The following is a 17,136-nucleotide window of genomic DNA, read 5'->3' on the forward strand; positions in this document are numbered from 1 at the left end:
TGCGTGGCATCTAGAAACTACTAGACCACTGACAGCTATCACTATTCTCAGTTCATCTCTGAGTCATCTCTTGCATATATAAACCAGAAAAGACAGTCCCTACTGACCTTGCAGGACTGTGATATATAGTCATTAATTAACAGCAGATGGTCAACAAACTTTTGTTGTTGTTGTTGTTGTTAATGCACAAGGTGACTAGGTCCCTTAAGTCTGATTCTTCTACCCATCTATTCCCAAGACTTTGGAACCTGATGCATGAGACAGATTCTACCCTTCTGAGAATAGCTGTAGCTTTGATTCTGGATTGGAGATTCAAGGGAATCACCAATTTGGAGAACATCACTAGAGACCTGGATCTTCCCTACAATTCTATGTTAATATCCAAATACCTGCTTCAGCGAAACCCTCCTAACTCATCAGAAAGTGCTCACTTTCTGAAGACCTGTTCCTGAGCTTATTAAAGTCAGCTTCGAGTTTTGCTGAAAATTGCTCTTTCTACAATTTAAGATCCTTTCCTCCTTGGTGCCTAGCAAGGATTGGTTGTTTTCTGGACATCATCCTTTGTACCATAGTCTTCTGAATGTTTGAAGACCACACAAACTTCATTCCAATGAAAACCATTGGAGGGGATCAGTGGCATCATTTGTGCTGATGCGTTTCCCATGGGTTTATTGCATTTTGGCTTTTTTATACCACAGGTTAGAAATAGTATAGACTTGGGAGTGGAAAATGATGTACTTTTTCCTAATAGGCCCATAGAGGCAAGCACATATTCGTCTTCACAGAGATTTTCCTCTACTAGTTGGAACGTCCTTGGGAAGCAACGGTTATCACATGTTCATCATTGATAAAGGTAAAAGAGAAGGCTGTGAGGGCAGGTGAATCTGGATAATCTATTTAATCCCATGAATCTCAGTTTCCTCATCTGTAAAATGGGAATATGATACCCAACTCACAAAGTTATTGGGGAGATTAAATATTATTACACACAAAACTATTAGTATAATATATGGCACTTCAGAGCCACTCAATAAGGACTAGCAGTTGTTGTTTTTATTTATATCCTGCTCTAGCACCTAGTACTTGAACACATAATAGGCATTCTGTAATCATTTTTGTCATTATTATTATTATTGTTGTTGTTATTATTTTGAATACATAAGTAAATAAAAGAAATAATAAACTAGATGGAATGATCATTACCTCAGAGTGCCTTTTAAAGTTAACAAATCTGAAAAAGAAGAGTTTCTTTCCACAGCATTTGTAAAAGCACTGTGGAAAGTGCTTTTACCATTCAAACAATGCCTGCCCTTGGTAAAGACTGAGACTATTTTAAGGATGAGAGAACTGGGACAGAAAGGGGTAAAATGAAATGCAGGTTGAATTCAGAGAAATGTTGATACAGTCAATTTAATAAATAGTCAAGAAGGTTTACCCAACCCCATGCTTCATTTGGTGGAGGGGGCGGTGGCCAGGTGGTCAAGCAGGTGTCTCAGACACATTTAGAGATCCCCCCCATTATGTTATGCTTGTACCATCCAAGACCCCAAGCAAGTCCCTCATCCTCCAACGGAGACTTATCACCATCATCTGCACATGGAGATGCTATCACAAGGAGGTTGTGGGGATCAAAGACCGTTGTGGATTTGAAAGTGCCATAGAAACGGAAAGTGTTATATGTGGGCAAACGATTGCCACATGGCTCCCAACCCGTACTTTCCAATTCTCTCCTGCTCCAGATTCTCTCTTGTAATTCCAAAAAGTCATGGGAACATTTATATCATGAACTGGAGCAGCTCCTCAGAGGGACTTTGGAAATCACTATCACTTGAAAGAAGCAATAGACTGTGGTGGTTCATCATGTGGGCTTTAGAGACCTGTTGACTCATGGACTTGCCATTCACCAATTGCAAGATCTTGGCTAAATATCTGAAAACCAATGTGTCAGCCTCCTCATCTATAAAATGGGGATAATGATGCCATCATGGGGATGACTAGGAAGATTACATATGGTAACGTATGGAACGTGTCCAGCCCATCGTGAATTCTCAGTGGTAGCTAGCTATTCCTCTCATTGGCTGATCCAGTGTCTCCATCTATTTTGAGGCTATTACTATTTCTTCCCATTATTTGTACCCCTCCCTGAGGCTTCAAGTGACCAATCCGTGCTGTTCATTGTCATTGTTTTTCCCAAAACTTTTTGTCCAGAAGCTCTGAGCTCCATCCTCTGCAAAGATGCATTTCTGTAGTGTGATTTATCTGATTAAAAAGAAAGCTGCATTGAAGGTAATGAGAGCCATTTGCTCTCTGTCCAGCTAGTGGCATGCATGCTAATTACGCAGGGCCTGCTAAGAGCTTTTACTCAGGCAGAATAAGCCCCATAGGCCTGGCCTCCAGCACTCACATCTTTGGAAAACCCTCAGAGCCCCTCACGGTGTACCACATGGGGGTGCACAATGCAGATAGGCTTGCACTGAGAGTTTTTTCACCAAATGATCAGACTACAGGATGGCAATGAAAGTCAGAGGCACAGGAAGATTTCCCCAAATGAGATATATAGGGGCAATCAGGGCCAAGTGAGATGGTTGTTGTAGGATTATAGGGAGTGACGTTAGAGGCAGGAACATGGGGTTTAGGAACAGACATATAGGTTTGGCTTAGGCCAGTTGCCCAAGTCATTGCATAGGAAGGCTCAATTCTCTTATGGAAAATAGAGAGAGAGAGAGAGAGAGAGAGAGAGAGAGAGAGAGAGAGAGAGATGACTTCTTCCCTACTTTCCCACCTTAGATTTCCCCAGAGGACATTAAGTATTTTTCCTAAGGGGTTAAGGGTACCAGGAACAGAGTTCAGGGCTTTTTTTGACTCTAACCAAACACATCACTGATGCCACATGGCTGCACAGCTAAATCTGGAATTACAGGTACATAGCAACTAGTCAACAAAATCTATGAAGCCATGATCATGCACCAGGCTCTGTGTTTCATGAAAACCATGTCTACAAAGAGCCCAAAAAGAAGACTGTGGGAATCATGCTTTGGGTCTTGTCTACACAAGACCTTGCTTGACACCCTGATTCTGAGGAAACGGAAGGTTACTGAACTGAAGGTTGCCCTTGAACCAGAAAAGACTGAAGGCTTCCATGTGTCTAGGCTTGGGAACAAACATCTCCACTTCTCAGGCTGTTTGGAGGATGAAATGAGACAAAATACGTAGTGGGAGCCAGGTGTGGTGGTGCATGCCTATAATCCCAGCAGCTCAGGAGGCTGAGACAGGAGAATCCCAAGTTCAAAGCCAGCCTCAGCAAAAGTGAGGTGCTGGAGCCAGGATTATGGCTCAGTGGTAAAACACTTGCCTAGCATGTGTGAGGCACTGGGTTCAATTCTCAGCACCACATAAAAACAAATAAAGGTCCATCAACAACTAAAAAAATATTGAAAAAAAAAGTGGGGTGCTAAGCAGCTCAGTGAGACCTTGTATCTAAATAAAATACAAAATAGGGTTGGGGATGTGGCTCAATGGTCGAGTGCCCTTGAGTCTAATCCTCAATATCCCCCAATATGTGTGTGGGGGGGGGTGTCTTTTAGAGTGCATAATAGGAACAGTAGGTGCTCAGTTGTTGTTATTTCTTATCACTAAAGAAGAAAATCCAAAAAAAATGAAGCTTTGGGGAAATAAAAGGGTTGTATGAGAGGCAGAGTCTCCTCTTCGGACAATCTACACGAAATCCCTACCCTGAAGAGTGGGGCTTGAGGCTCTAAGATGCAGTAGCAAGGCCAGGACTCAGGGAAGGCAAGTGAGGCACCAAGTTTAAGGACACACTCAGCCTGTGGTCCCTGCCAGGGCACAGCTGGTACTTACACAAGCCTGAGAGTTTTCCTGGAGTTTTGCTAGGCACCTCATGCACCTCATTCTATTGCTGGCCCTGCTTTGTGGGGTACATAAAATAAATCACAAAATTTATTCGTCTAGAGGAACAGACTAGATCCCTAGGGATCCCTAGAGAATCAGGGGCAGAAGCAGATAGAATCTCAAGGTTCCTGCCAGCTCCAAGAATCCAGGATTGTATTTTGTTATCAGAAGAGAATCATGTTAAAGTGCATATGCTCCTTACCCAGAGAAGGCTCCTTGTAGGAGGAGATTCAGCTGTGGAAGGGGGAACAAGAAGGAGAGAAGTGTGTCTTGTTCCCTAAGACCCTGGGCTCAGAACATGCCGACTGTGACATTGTGCTCCCAGGGGTGCTGAGCAGATCAAGAAGTAAGAGTAATAAAATGTCAGGCACTCCCCTGCCAGCCTAAGCCCCTTACAGAAATCAAACAAAATCAGAATTGCACAGCTGGCTGGGGGAAGCCAGATGTTGATCTGATGATAAAACTCAGGCAAGGACAAGGGTAACCAGCCAGCCCAAGCTGCATGGCAAGTGCCAACCAGGAACAGGAAACTGGTTCGGTCCATAAGGCCAAGAGAGCCACTCTGGCTCAGCTCCACCTATCCCCAGGGGCCTACAGCACCTAGTCCTCTACCCTCCAAATTCTTTTCCCAAAAGCAGAGCCCCTGCAATGGAGCAGGAGAAGTCTTTCTCCCTCAAATGCCCAACTTGAACAAGGCCAAATGTTGGATCTTTTTAAAATTACACAGAAACTAATATCAGCAAAATTCAAAGTTTCTCTGATGAATCCGCCCCACCCCCGCCTCCTAAATACTGCCTTCCTCCTCCAAAACACCAGAGCGGTCCAGTTACGCCACCTCAAACAGGTGACCACCTCTTATAATGATTGCTAAAGTACCTAATCTATTCTGTCCACTGAACATGAAATAATTAGAGGGCAAATGTTATTCAACAAAAGATTACGGATTGCTACTACATGCCAGGCTCCAAAAAAGACAGACACGTTCCATCCACCTGGGGCACTTTTTCTGGTAGGCAGTAACATATTTAACCTGTACCCACCCTCATATGCTTGTGCATACAAGGAGTGCTGAACAAATCAAAAGGGTCATAGGATTTTGGAGCAAGAGAGCCCATGGAAGCCAGAAGTGCCACTACTCCCCAGCACAGGGCCTTGGCAGAGACTGATAATCTATCCCACTATTCCTCCCCCTGGTTCAGCCCCAGAACCCTTCTCTGAGCAGTCAAGACCAGTGGTATCAGCACTCCAGATAAAACCGTTTGCCATGCCTGACCTAATCAAAAACTGCCATTTATACTCAAAGAAACCGAGGTCCACCTAGGAAAAGTAGTGTTAACATCCATCCAAAGCTACCCAGGGTTCCTGGTTTCTACCTCAATGCTCTATCCTCAATTGCACAGCCACCTTGATAGTTGTGTATTAATAAAATGCCTAGGGTGACCTAGAGCGGGCCCTCCAACAACGCTGGACTAGTTGACCAGGCATCCTCAGCACAGAATAAATTCCGGTTCATTGAATACCTCCCTGCCAAGGCAAAGCGGGTCAAGTCAGAGGACAAGTTGCGTGGAAACCAAAGACACTGACCATTGGGTGGTGTCTTTGGAGGACCCATTCCCCAAGCTTGGCCAGGCCACAGTTCAGTTTAACCAGATGACAGATGAGACATCAGATTGAATATTGTTACTGTAAATGGGTTGAGGAGGGATAACCTTACCTGAACTTTCAGACACACCATAAGGACACAGACCAGAGGGTCCCATCCTTGCAACTCCCGCGGACACTAGTGTTCCATCTTCATCAATTACCATTGTCCCCACCTCCCCACATCTTGTACATACATCAAACTTCTTTCACTTTTCCAAGTTCTCTCGCCTCTAGACTTTACATAAGCAGTTTCTTTTACCTAAAGCAAACTTCCTCTCCTATTTCTCCAAGCCAAGTCCATACCAAGCTTCAAGTTTTGCCACAAAAGCCATTACACCTCCAAACCCTCTTGGAATCACCCCCAACCCCCATCACTGCCCTTCCATCCACAGCAGTTGAGTGCACAACCTCTAGGCACATAATTCCTCAGTAACAGCACAGAGCATGCCTCAGACATCTCCTCGGTCACACTCTCCTCTTCCTCCCCACTTCCTGCCTCCTTTCCTCCTCAGTCTCTAGCCCCATAAGTCCCACCTCTGGTTACCCTCAGCCTCTCGGTCCCTCTTCTGCCCCTCACCTATCCTTCCCTTTCTCTTCCTACCTGACCTCCAGGACTTCCAAAGTGAACGAGGCCACTGGAATCTGGGAACAGCCCTGCGAAGCCAGAGTGGTTCTGGGAGGTGTGATGCCCTGGATGGTAGAATTGAAATTGTCACTCCCCACTGTTTTGGCAAACCCCAGTTCATCTGAAATTCACATTGACAGTTTCACATTGACTCTCTGTTTCCAATTGATGTTGTAACTGGAGAACGAGAATCTGAGCATCGATCTGGCCTTTCTTCCACCAAATTCTTGAGAAACCATTTGGCTCACTGGAGAGAGATCTTGAGACTGGATGGGAAAGAAACAAGATAAACATATTTCCCCACAGGAGTTCAGGCAAAGTCAGATTCTCAGACCAGATGCATGAACAATAAGAGAGAATATTACAGATTCATAAAATGCTGGCTTACAGCTGGAGGACTCTTAGGAGATCACCCCAATTCCCTCACTTTATAACCTTGGGAAGCTGGAAGACAAGAGGGGAATTGGCTCGCCCAAGGTCACACAGTCCCCACTTCATTAGAGCCCATGACCTCTGTCAAAATCTGTTCCTAAACCTTTCTGTGCTCTTTGTCATGATTCTTTAAATACCACACTCTCGATGTGACAAATCCCAACTAGAGGTGACAGACATCTAATGGTCCACCCAATGTACCTATCACCATAAGCCGTCAGTGGGGAACAGAAAACTTGATCCCAGAAGTCCTCACTGTCCTTCAAAGATTACTACTAATCAAAGCTGTCTAAACTGAGCCTGACCCACCTATTACATTCAGTAATCCCTGAAACAATTTGTATCATTTCCAAATACTTTCATAAGGTCAGAAAATCCTAGTGAGTGTTTGCTCTCTCAGATTCATTCCCAGCTTCTCTGCTCAGCATCTCAGAGTCTAGAAGCAAATGCTTAAGTCCAACAGAGGCGGCAGTTACAAATGTGTCTCAGTGTCCCCTGATGTATGTTTACTCCACACAGAGGCACAGAACACAGAGGCACTATAGGTGGAGGAAGGCTTAAAATAATCCTGTGCAAATTGTACTGTCTAAATATAGGATTACCAAGAGTGAGGGAAACGGCTATTTTGTCATTAAAGGAGACCCTTTATATTTCACAGGGGAAAACATTGGGGAACTTTTGAACTAGAACTGTGAGAAATGGGTTGGGGGTGATTTATCATTATTGAATATACACAAATAACATTGAGTTATTATTGAACCCATCCTCTTAACCATCATTGCATCTAAACAAGTCTCAGTGAGGTGTTAGTACGTCTCTAACGCCTTCGAACACTGCTGATCTTCCTTTGAGCAGCCCGCAGATTCAGGACTCTGACAAGAGGCAGCAACAGCCCAGCATCTTAAATGCTTCTCTTTTTGCCTATTCTCATGACACTTGCTATTATTGTTATCTTCTATAACAGGAAGTGACACAAGTTTTCCACTTCTGAATAGTAAAATGTAGTTTCCTTTTTTACAAAGAAAGAGTGTACGTTTAACAGAAGTGAGACCATTTAATTTTTTTTAAGTGAAGTAAATAGTAGAGGTGGTACACAAACAGAACATGAGTTATAAAACGATCACGGAAAACCACTGGTAAATGATATATGGGAAAGACTGGACCAGAGAATCTCAAAATTTCAAAGAATTCTGCTGTGAATCTCTGAACAAAAGATCCTTTGGTATCTGGCGATTGTATCTTCTCCATTTTTAAGTGTTGTCAGTCAAAGCTGTGCGTGCCGGGATCACTAGAAGTCAGACGTGTGTTTTGATGTTCTTGGATACAACAGGATCTAACAAGCTTCAACAACAAATAACAACAGATACAGTCATCTGATCTGTGACAAAAGTGCCAAAAACATACATTGAAGAAAAGACAGCCTTTTTAAGAAATGGTGGTGGGAAAATTGGTTATCCATATGTAGAAGAATGAAACTAGATCCTTATCTCTCACCCTGCATAAAAGTCAATTAAAAATGGATCGAAGACCTAGGACTTAGATCAGAAACTATACAACTCCTAGAAGAAAACATAGGGTCAACTCTCCAATATATAGGTGTACACAATGACTTTCTCGATAGGGACTCCTAAAGCTCAGGAAATAATGCCAAGAGTTAATAAATGGGATGGCATCAAGTTGAAAGCTTCTGCACAGCAAAGGAAACAATTAGGATGTGAAGAGAGAACTTACAGAATAGGAGAAAACCTTTGCTAGCTACTCTTCTGACAGAGGATTCATATTCAGAATATACAAAGAACTCAAAAAAAAAAAAAAAAACAAAAACCCAACTTAGAACCTAACTAATAAATGGGAAAATGAACTGAACAGACTTTTTTGAAAAGGACTCTTAGGAGATCATCCCAATCCCCTCACTTTTGAAAAGAAAAAATACAAATGGTCAACAAATATATGAAAATATGTTCAACATCTCTAGCAATTAGGGAAATGCAAATTAAAACTACACTGAGATTTCATCTCACTCCAGTCAGAATGGCAATTATCAAGAATACAAATAACAATAAATGTTGGTGAGGATGTAGGAATACATTTCTGGTGGGACTGCAAATTGGTGTAACCACTCTGGAAAGAAAGATGGAGAATCTTGGAATGGAACCACCCTTGACCCAGTTATTCCACTTCTCAATATATACACCCAAAGGGCTTAAACTCAGCATACTGTGGTGACACGGCCACATCAATGTTTGTAACAGCTCAATTCACAATAGCTAAGCTATGGAACCAACCTAGGTACCCTTCAATAGATGAATAGATAAAGAAAATGTGGTACACATACTCAATGGAGTACTACTCAGTGATGAAGAATGAAATTATAGTGCTTACTGGTAAATGGATTGAACTGGAGACTATTAGGCTAAGTAAAATAAGCCAATCCCCAAAAACCAAAGGCCTAATGTTCTCTCTGATATGCAGATGCTGACCCACAAGAGGCTGGAGGTCAGGGGGAGGGTTTCACTGGATTGGACAGGGCCGAATAGGGGAAAGGGAGAGGGGATGGAAATGGGAAAGACAGTAGGCTAAATCAGACCTAAGTTTTCTATGTTCATATATGAACACACGACCAGTGTAACTCCACATCATGTACAACCACAAGAATGGGAAGTTACACTCCATGTATATATAATATGTCAAAATATATTCTAGTGTCATGTATAACTAAAAAGAACAAATTTTAAAACATAGTAATAAATGCTGGAAAGAATCTGGAGGAGAAATTATACCCCATCTGATTCAAATGTATGTTATGTCAAGATCATTGTACTGTCATGTGTAACTAATTAAAACAAATTTAAAAAAGAATGTGGAGGAAAAGGTACACTTCTACACTCTTGGTGGAGTTGTAAATTAGTACAACCACTATGGAAATCAGTATAAAATTTCCTCAAAAGGCCAGGCATAGAACTACTATAAGACCCAACTTTGCCATTCCTTGGTATTTATCCTGAAGAATTAAAGTCACCATACTACAGTGATAACACGCACACCCATCTTTAGAGCAGCACAATTCTCAATAGCCAAACCACAGAACCACCCATCTGATCCTTGGAGGAATGGATAAAGAGAAGGTGGTACAAATACACAGTGGAGTTTTAGTCAATCATGAAAAAACAAGAATGAAATTATGTCATTTGCTGGAAAATGTATGGAATTTGAGACCATTTCGTTAAGTGAAATAAGCCAAACTCAGAAGGTCGAGGGTCTCATGTCTTCTCTCTCATGGGGAAGCTAGAGAAGAAAAAGGTAAAGAGAGGTTTTGGGGGGAATCTCATGAAAATTGAAGGGAGATTAGTTGAGGAAAGAGTCCAGGAAGAAGGAGGAGGAAAGAGAAAGGGGAAATATTGGGGAATGATATTGGCCAGATCATATTGTCTTATTGTGGCATATATGAATACGGAACAACACAACAAATCCCACCATTATTTACAGCTACAGTGCACCAATAAACATATGGAAAAAAAAGAAAGATTAAAAAACAAATAACAATCATAGCAGCTATCCTGATTTACAGTCTTCACCATTTACAAAAGGCCTTTCCTTATGTCGTATGTAGCATTTCTATAAGTCAGCTCTTGAAAATCTGAGTTCTTATCCCTTCTCTCATTAAAGTGCTGTATGGCCGGGCGCCGTGGCGCACACCTGTAATCCCAGCTGCTCGGGAGGCTGAGGCAGGAGGATCTCGAGTTCAAAGCCAGCCTCAGCTACTCAGTGAGGCCCTAAAGAACTCAGTGAGATCCTGTCTCTAAATAAAATATAAGAAAGGTCTGGGAATGTGGCTCAGTGGTTAAGCACTTCTGGGTTCAATCCCTGGTACCAAAATAAATCAAGAAAGAAAGTGCTGTGCGACCCGAGCCAGTTATCTAATCTCTCAGAGTCCCCTCAGCGTCAGGATTTTCAGTGAGCCAATGGCCAGGTGACTAGACTGCAAATACCTTGCTGCAGACGTGCGAGCTAGAATAACTAGAGGACTCGGCGGCCGGTGGTGGAGGATCCCAGTATTAAATGGCACGTTTTGCTAATAGCAAATGGTCTGGGATAATTGGGGACGAATTCATTCTCCCACTGTACCGCCTAATAGGATTCAGGCTTATGAAAGAGGCCTCAGAGCCAAGAGATGGCTTGTGCTCTAGTAGCTGCTGGGAGGAGTGCTATGTCCCCGAATCTGATTATCAAACTGCCACTCTGAAAGAGGTTCTAGGGGAGAATCAGAAGCAGAAGAGTCTCACATCACCCACTGTATGCCTGGACCCCTTTACTCCCCAGAGCTGCAGAGTAGCCAGGAGTCTCCTGCTGAATAGGGAAAGGCTGAAACTGTGGTGCTGATAGCACTGGGCCTGAGAGAGGGCTTAGCCATGCAGGTCCATGGTGCACCTGGGAGCAGTGTGAGAGGAGAAGCCCTCACATACACACACACACACACACACACACACACACACACCATAAAGAAGACTGTATGGAGGGCCTCCTGTGTTCCAAGAACTGTCCTGGATATTATTTACAGTGCTATTTCAGATACTCCTTGTATGAAGCTAATGTGATAGATGAGAAAACTGAAGTTCAGAGAGGTTACTTCGCTTTCCCCAGGTAACACACCTAACTAATAACTGAGGTAGAACTGATTTCAAATCACCTGTTTTCTTCTTCTGCGCTATCTTATATCTCACAGTACATTCAAAAACAAACACACCGAAGATACAAAATCTACAAAGGCATTTTATATATTCATACCGTATACCCCACATACACACACAAAAATGCCCATACGAAATGCCACCCTTATCACAAACACAGGTATCCATAGTTTTGCACATATTTATGTAACAATCCACCACACAGCCACAAACACTCCTGTGCATGCTCTAACCCCAGCACACATACTGCACATCTATCCATTTGTACACATGACACACATCATACCCAGGTCACCTAGAGACCTACATCTCAGAAATTCACCTGCATCCATAGTCACACACATAGAAAAATGCACCTTTCCCTCATCCTGTCCATCAAAACTAGCTCTTCAGGGTATGCATAAGGTATCTTCAGATTGTCTAATCCTAGAATACCTTCTGAATCCTCAAAAGAATACCAGATGGTGTCAGTATTTTCATGACTGTGTAAAATAGTGTCATTATTTTTAAATCGTTAATCCATATATAAATATTTATGAACGCTTCCTACTAGCCAGGATATTTGATTAAAGTGGCATCGTATTCATTCATTCATTCATTCACCGTGCAATTACCGAGCACCAATTAAGTGTGAGACATCCCGGTAGACACCGTGGGGGGTTAAGAGAACAAATAATAAATAAAACCACCACGATTTCCAACTCTTGTAAGACAAGCACAAATACTGATGCTGCAAAGTGACCTGGCTTGTGCCTTGACAGGACCTGCTAGAGGAGGGATGAGCCAGGAGAGGGGGACAAGAGAGGGTCTTCTAGTCCTAGAGAACAGGGATACATTGGTGTCCTCTGGGGAAACTGGGATCTGGAAGGGCAAGTTTGGGAAGGAAACTGTGGCTGTCACAGGTGGACTTGAGGCACAGGGCATGCAGGTGTTTGCAACTGAGGAAAGAGGCCTTCAATGGAGAGCCCAGAGTTGAAATAGAGACTTGTGAGTCATCCTTTAGAGCAGACCCCTTGAACACTTACAACTGAGGAGATCAGAAAGGGAGCTGGCGTGAAGAACAAGTTGAAAAGGAATCCTTGGGGACCGCCATGTCCTACTTAACTCCCTGACACACCTTTCTCCCCACGCTCCCTCCAACACATCAGCCCCGCAAGCACAGAGCTCTGGGTTGCATCGGGCTCTGGCTCTGCCCTGGGGGTCATTTCAGGATTAGGAAAGTTCAGTGGCCCAAGCAACCCAACGATTGTTCTTCAACCTGGAGCCTCCGATCTTGACTTTATTGAAATCTGTGCACCTTTGAGAGGTTGTCAGGTGAAAGGTCACTGTTCCTAGACATGAGTGATTCAGACTGTGAGGATGTGAAACTGCTTTGCTGAGGGAGTAGGGGACAGAAACCATGTGAGGCATTCCCAGGAGTTTGAGTTCAAAGTACCCAACTCTTGAGACAAAGACCACGGATTGACTCTGGAATCTATGTTAGTTTCTCCTGTGAGCTGGGTCTCAACTTTTCCAATTAAGCACTTTTTAAAATGCATGTTGCATGAGATAGTAGCCCCAGAAGCACCCACATATAAATTTGTTAAAAGCTCTGTGTAGACCTGAGGTGAGGATGCCTGGTTCGATTTGTATTACCAAATGCATTTGACATTGGAAACTTTTTTTTTTTCTTTTTTTAACTCAGTGACTGATTCTAAAAAGACACCTTGGGGAGAGAGCCTGGATAATTCCCTGTCCAAGGTTCGTTCAGTTATCTGCTCCATGGACCTATGAGAGGGCAGATACCCAGGCAGAGGGTGTCAAAGGGTTAACCCTTCAATCTTACCCCCTAGGGAAACACAGTAGCCAAGCGTGATTTCCTCCAAATCCCAGAGATGACACCTTACAGAAGTCGGTAGTTTCTCAGCATCAGTCAGACACTTGGCTCCCTGCCAGAATGCCACAGTGGTTTATATATTTGGGTTGGGTAAACAATTTAGCCTGGGCCGTCCTTCATTAGAGACCATATGACTGTTCCTGGGGCTAGAACACTCCAGAGGTTCCACAGGCTGGACAAAGCTGGGATCTGATCACCACATGAGAAAGGGTCACCGTTAACCTTTGCTTTTCTCTTGCTCTTCTTAGCCTTGCTGCTTCTAAGGAGGCTGAAGCTGCCCGCTCTGCGCCCAAGCCAATGTCACCCTCGGATTTCCTGGATAAGCTGATGGGCAGGACTTCTGGATATGATGCCAGGATCAGGCCCAATTTTAAAGGTAGAGAAAAAAAATTCCTTTCAGATCCATAAGAAAATGCTTTCCCAAATTACAACATGGTATTTATGCAGATAGTAAAATCCCATGACTCTTTCTGTACCCAGGACAGACATTGCTAATCAATTCAGTCTCCTCTCCCACCAAGCCCAGACAAAGCCTCAGAGAATCTGACTCAACCGTACTTCTGGCTACTAGAAGTCAATAAGTACATTAATATCTATTTGCTACTTCTGGTGTAGACAGAGGATAAACACAGAATGTGGAAAAATATGTTCTAGTTTAGGCTTAGGCACAAATTTACTCTTTGGGGGCGGAGGGAGTACCAGGGATTGAACTCAGGGGCACTCAACCACTGAGCGACATCCCCAGCCCTATTTTGTATTTTATTTAGAGACAGGGTCTCACTGAGTTGCTTAGCACCTCGCTTTTGCTGAGACTGGCTTTGAACTAGCAATCCTCCTGCCTCAACCTCCAGAGCTGCTGGGATTACAAATATGTACCCTTGCATCCAGCTACAAATTTATTCTTGAATAAGCCACTCCCTCTCTCTGGGAGATGTGGTTGGCAACACCTGCAGCTTTTAAAACATATGCTTTGTGGAGCTTTGGGGTTATCATCAGGTGCCCCAAAATGGAGAAGCAGAGGGCATAATCATCAATTCCACCTCACCTTTTCCCAAGCAGTTCCACTTCCGTTTGTTTTGGATAAAGGTCTTCCAACTCAAATTCATCTGCTGAAAGGTTCCCAAGGAAAAAATAGGGGGTGTGCAGACCATAGACAAAATGAGGTGCAGTCTTCTCTGAATGGAGAGGCCTCCCCTAAGTCCCAGACTGCAGGTCCTGTAGGAATGTTGGCCCCGTGTTACTAAAGAACCCAGTAGTCTGAGAAGAGCCAGAAATCAAGATCTACGTGAGACTTCCTAACATCTAAAACATGTCAATTCAAATGAAGCATGTTTGCGACCTAGATACACCTGTGGTTTGTCAAATTGCAAACTCTAGACCAGGCGATCTGAGAAGGTTCTCTGAGCTCTCATAGGCCTTGAGATCTCAATGTCTATAACAAGAGAACAGTTCTCTATGTCTACTGAGGCCTTGAAGGTGTAATCACCTTAAACTGTCTCCTTCAAGTCTGGGGGTCTTAATGACCTTCCTCCTAGCAACCCTGCAAAAATCTTACTCCAGGGACCTGCAGGTCAACCTCCAAACCAACTCCTGATTCCGGATGCCCTTCCTCAGCTCCTCTGGGCTCCAATCCAAGAGCAAACAAGGGATGTGACAGCTGTAATGGTTTTCTGATATTTGCTCAGGTTCCCCCTGTTCTCTGAGTCCCCTTCTCAGAGGGCTCTATCCACAAGTCTCTGCAAATAGAAAACAGTCCATGAGATGCACTCAGGTTTGTGCTTGCCCCACCCCAACTCTGTTCACCTTAACACTCCTACACTACCCCTGCCCCTGCTCCTTGCCTCTGAGGCCATATTTTCCATCATCATTAACAAGATGGGTGAGTCAGGCCTGAGGTTGCCGGCATAGCACAGTTGACCCAGTCCGTTGACCCAGTTCCTTCACCAGGGTCACAATCTCAAATACCCTGATGGGCCAGGCAAGAATTTCTCATGAATGAAACAGTATGAGGAGAAAAAAAAAATCAGAAGACATAAGCTTATCGAAGGGTGGCCTCTCTTTAACTCCTGCCTGTGGCTCCTGGCAGGAAGGAATGTGGGCCCTGGGATGCCATGCCTTGACATAAGACTTAAATCTAGGGTTTTATCCAATATTCTCTAAGTTGACAATTAAATCACCACCTTTAAAAATATCATTGACTAAACCAAACCCAAGGAGAATGGGTTATAAGCCTCCCCACCAGGTACCATCCTTTACCACCAGCGGTTTCTTAGGAATTCCAGTCCACCACGCCCCCTGGTGGACTCTCTTAGAACTTCATCCTCTGGGGTCATGGTCTTGCTCTCCTGACAAAGATTCCTTCATTTGTTCCACGAGGGTGTGCCCAGGGTGGGTCACTTATCCGGGCACAGGAAAGGCCCTCAATAAACTTTCCATAAAGGAGTGAGTGACCCAATGAGTCAGCACATAGGCGAGGTGAAGGCTTAGAGCTGTTAAATGACTTTCCCAAACCATGCTGTCAAGACCAGGATCTTAATCCAGCTACTATGATTCCCTTCTTTATCTAACACTTGTTTACTCATTTATTTACTTACTTACTTAGCAGGAATACTTTTAAGAAATAAAAATTTTATGGCTGGGGATATAGCTCAGTTGGTAGAGCACTTGCCCTGGGTCCAATCCCCAGCACCACAGGAAAAAAAAAAAGAAATAACATTTTATTTTATCCAGACCACTGAATCAGGGCCCCTCCCCTGCCCATTCTGCGAATCTTACTCACAATACTTGAACCCAAAATCAACAGACCTAGATAAATCTCCTTGGCCTCTCTCAACCCTACATGGGCTCTAACCCCTTGGCCCTCCTCCTCGCTCAAGGTGAGGTACAGCTTCCTGGAGCCTCACCTCAGGAACTGAAGGACGGGTTTGCTACTTTCCCTGTGGTGAGAGTTAAAAAGCTGGTAAGAAGCGATATCCCACCACTGAGCCCCACAATCCCCTTTGCATTTCCACTTAGGCACAAAAAAGTTTCCCCAAAGCATTAGACACACCACAGGGCTCCTGAAAAGGCCATAGGTCAGGCCCCCAACATCTCAACACACAGGGAGAAGCCAGCATTCTTTTTTTTTTTTTTTAACTCTGCAGAATGATAAATCACTCGGCAGCTTCCTTAAGGCATCAGAAATTTCCCAGCTCTTAAAGCTAGGGGTGGCCAGGAACCACAGGCATGGTCCACAGAGCCCAATGGTAATGCAAATCATACTGCAGCTATAAAGCACTAGAACTGGACTCTAATCCTCCCCCCCCCCCATGTACATGATGCGTGTGACCCTGAATAAATCATTCACTGTATCTGGGCCTCTGTTTTTCAGCATCTGTAAAATTAGCCAGTAGGACTAGGCCTTTCCAGCTCTGATGTTCTGCCTCTTTTTCTAAGAATTCGTGGATTACGATGGCTCCCAGGATTAGGGGCACAGCCCCATGCAAACACTCACACAAAAGCAAAATTAAACTTTAATATTTAATGAAATATATACATTATCCTGCTGCCAAAGGCAGCCTGATTGTAATTTTCTTGAGATAATTTAATTTCAGATTTATGTCAATGAACCGCACCTCCCCATGGGGTCCTTTTGGCAGGCGCCCTCTTGCACACATAAATCAGGATCTAATTTATATGGGCTTCACAGTACCAGACAATTGCAGGGCCTGGGTGGGAACCCTGCATGTCATTTCTAGCCATGGGCAGTAACTCTTTGGGGCATCTTAATGGTATGAGGCTAAATGAAAAGAAAAACCTAAGTCTGAGGCTAAACAAAGGAGAAAAAAAAAAACAAGCTTTTGTTTAAGTGGAAGTAACAATGAGGCACATTTCCACTCAACGAAGGGGGAGAAAAATAACACAGAGAGCTATCCAGCTAGGAAAAGGGCTCAAGACTGAGCATCCCCCTGCTGGAGGTTCCA

The 17,136-nt window shown here is 43.7% G+C and overlaps 1 protein-coding gene across 2 annotated transcripts in view; it reads left to right on the forward strand.

Annotated features, from left to right (window-relative positions):
• Glra1 (glycine receptor alpha 1) overlaps positions 1-17,136 on the forward strand; it is a 79,939-nt gene that overhangs the window by 21,873 nt on the left and 40,930 nt on the right. For both annotated transcript variants that reach the window (XM_027938707.3, XM_027938708.3), the window contains exon 2: positions 13,423-13,550. In XM_027938707.3, coding sequence (XP_027794508.1) covers positions 13,423-13,550 — 128 coding nt within the window. The remainder of the gene's footprint in view (positions 1-13,422; positions 13,551-17,136) is intronic.

This window comes from Marmota flaviventris, chromosome 5, assembly GCF_047511675.1.
Source record: "Marmota flaviventris isolate mMarFla1 chromosome 5, mMarFla1.hap1, whole genome shotgun sequence".
NCBI classification, from domain to species: Eukaryota; Metazoa; Chordata; class Mammalia; order Rodentia; family Sciuridae; genus Marmota; species Marmota flaviventris.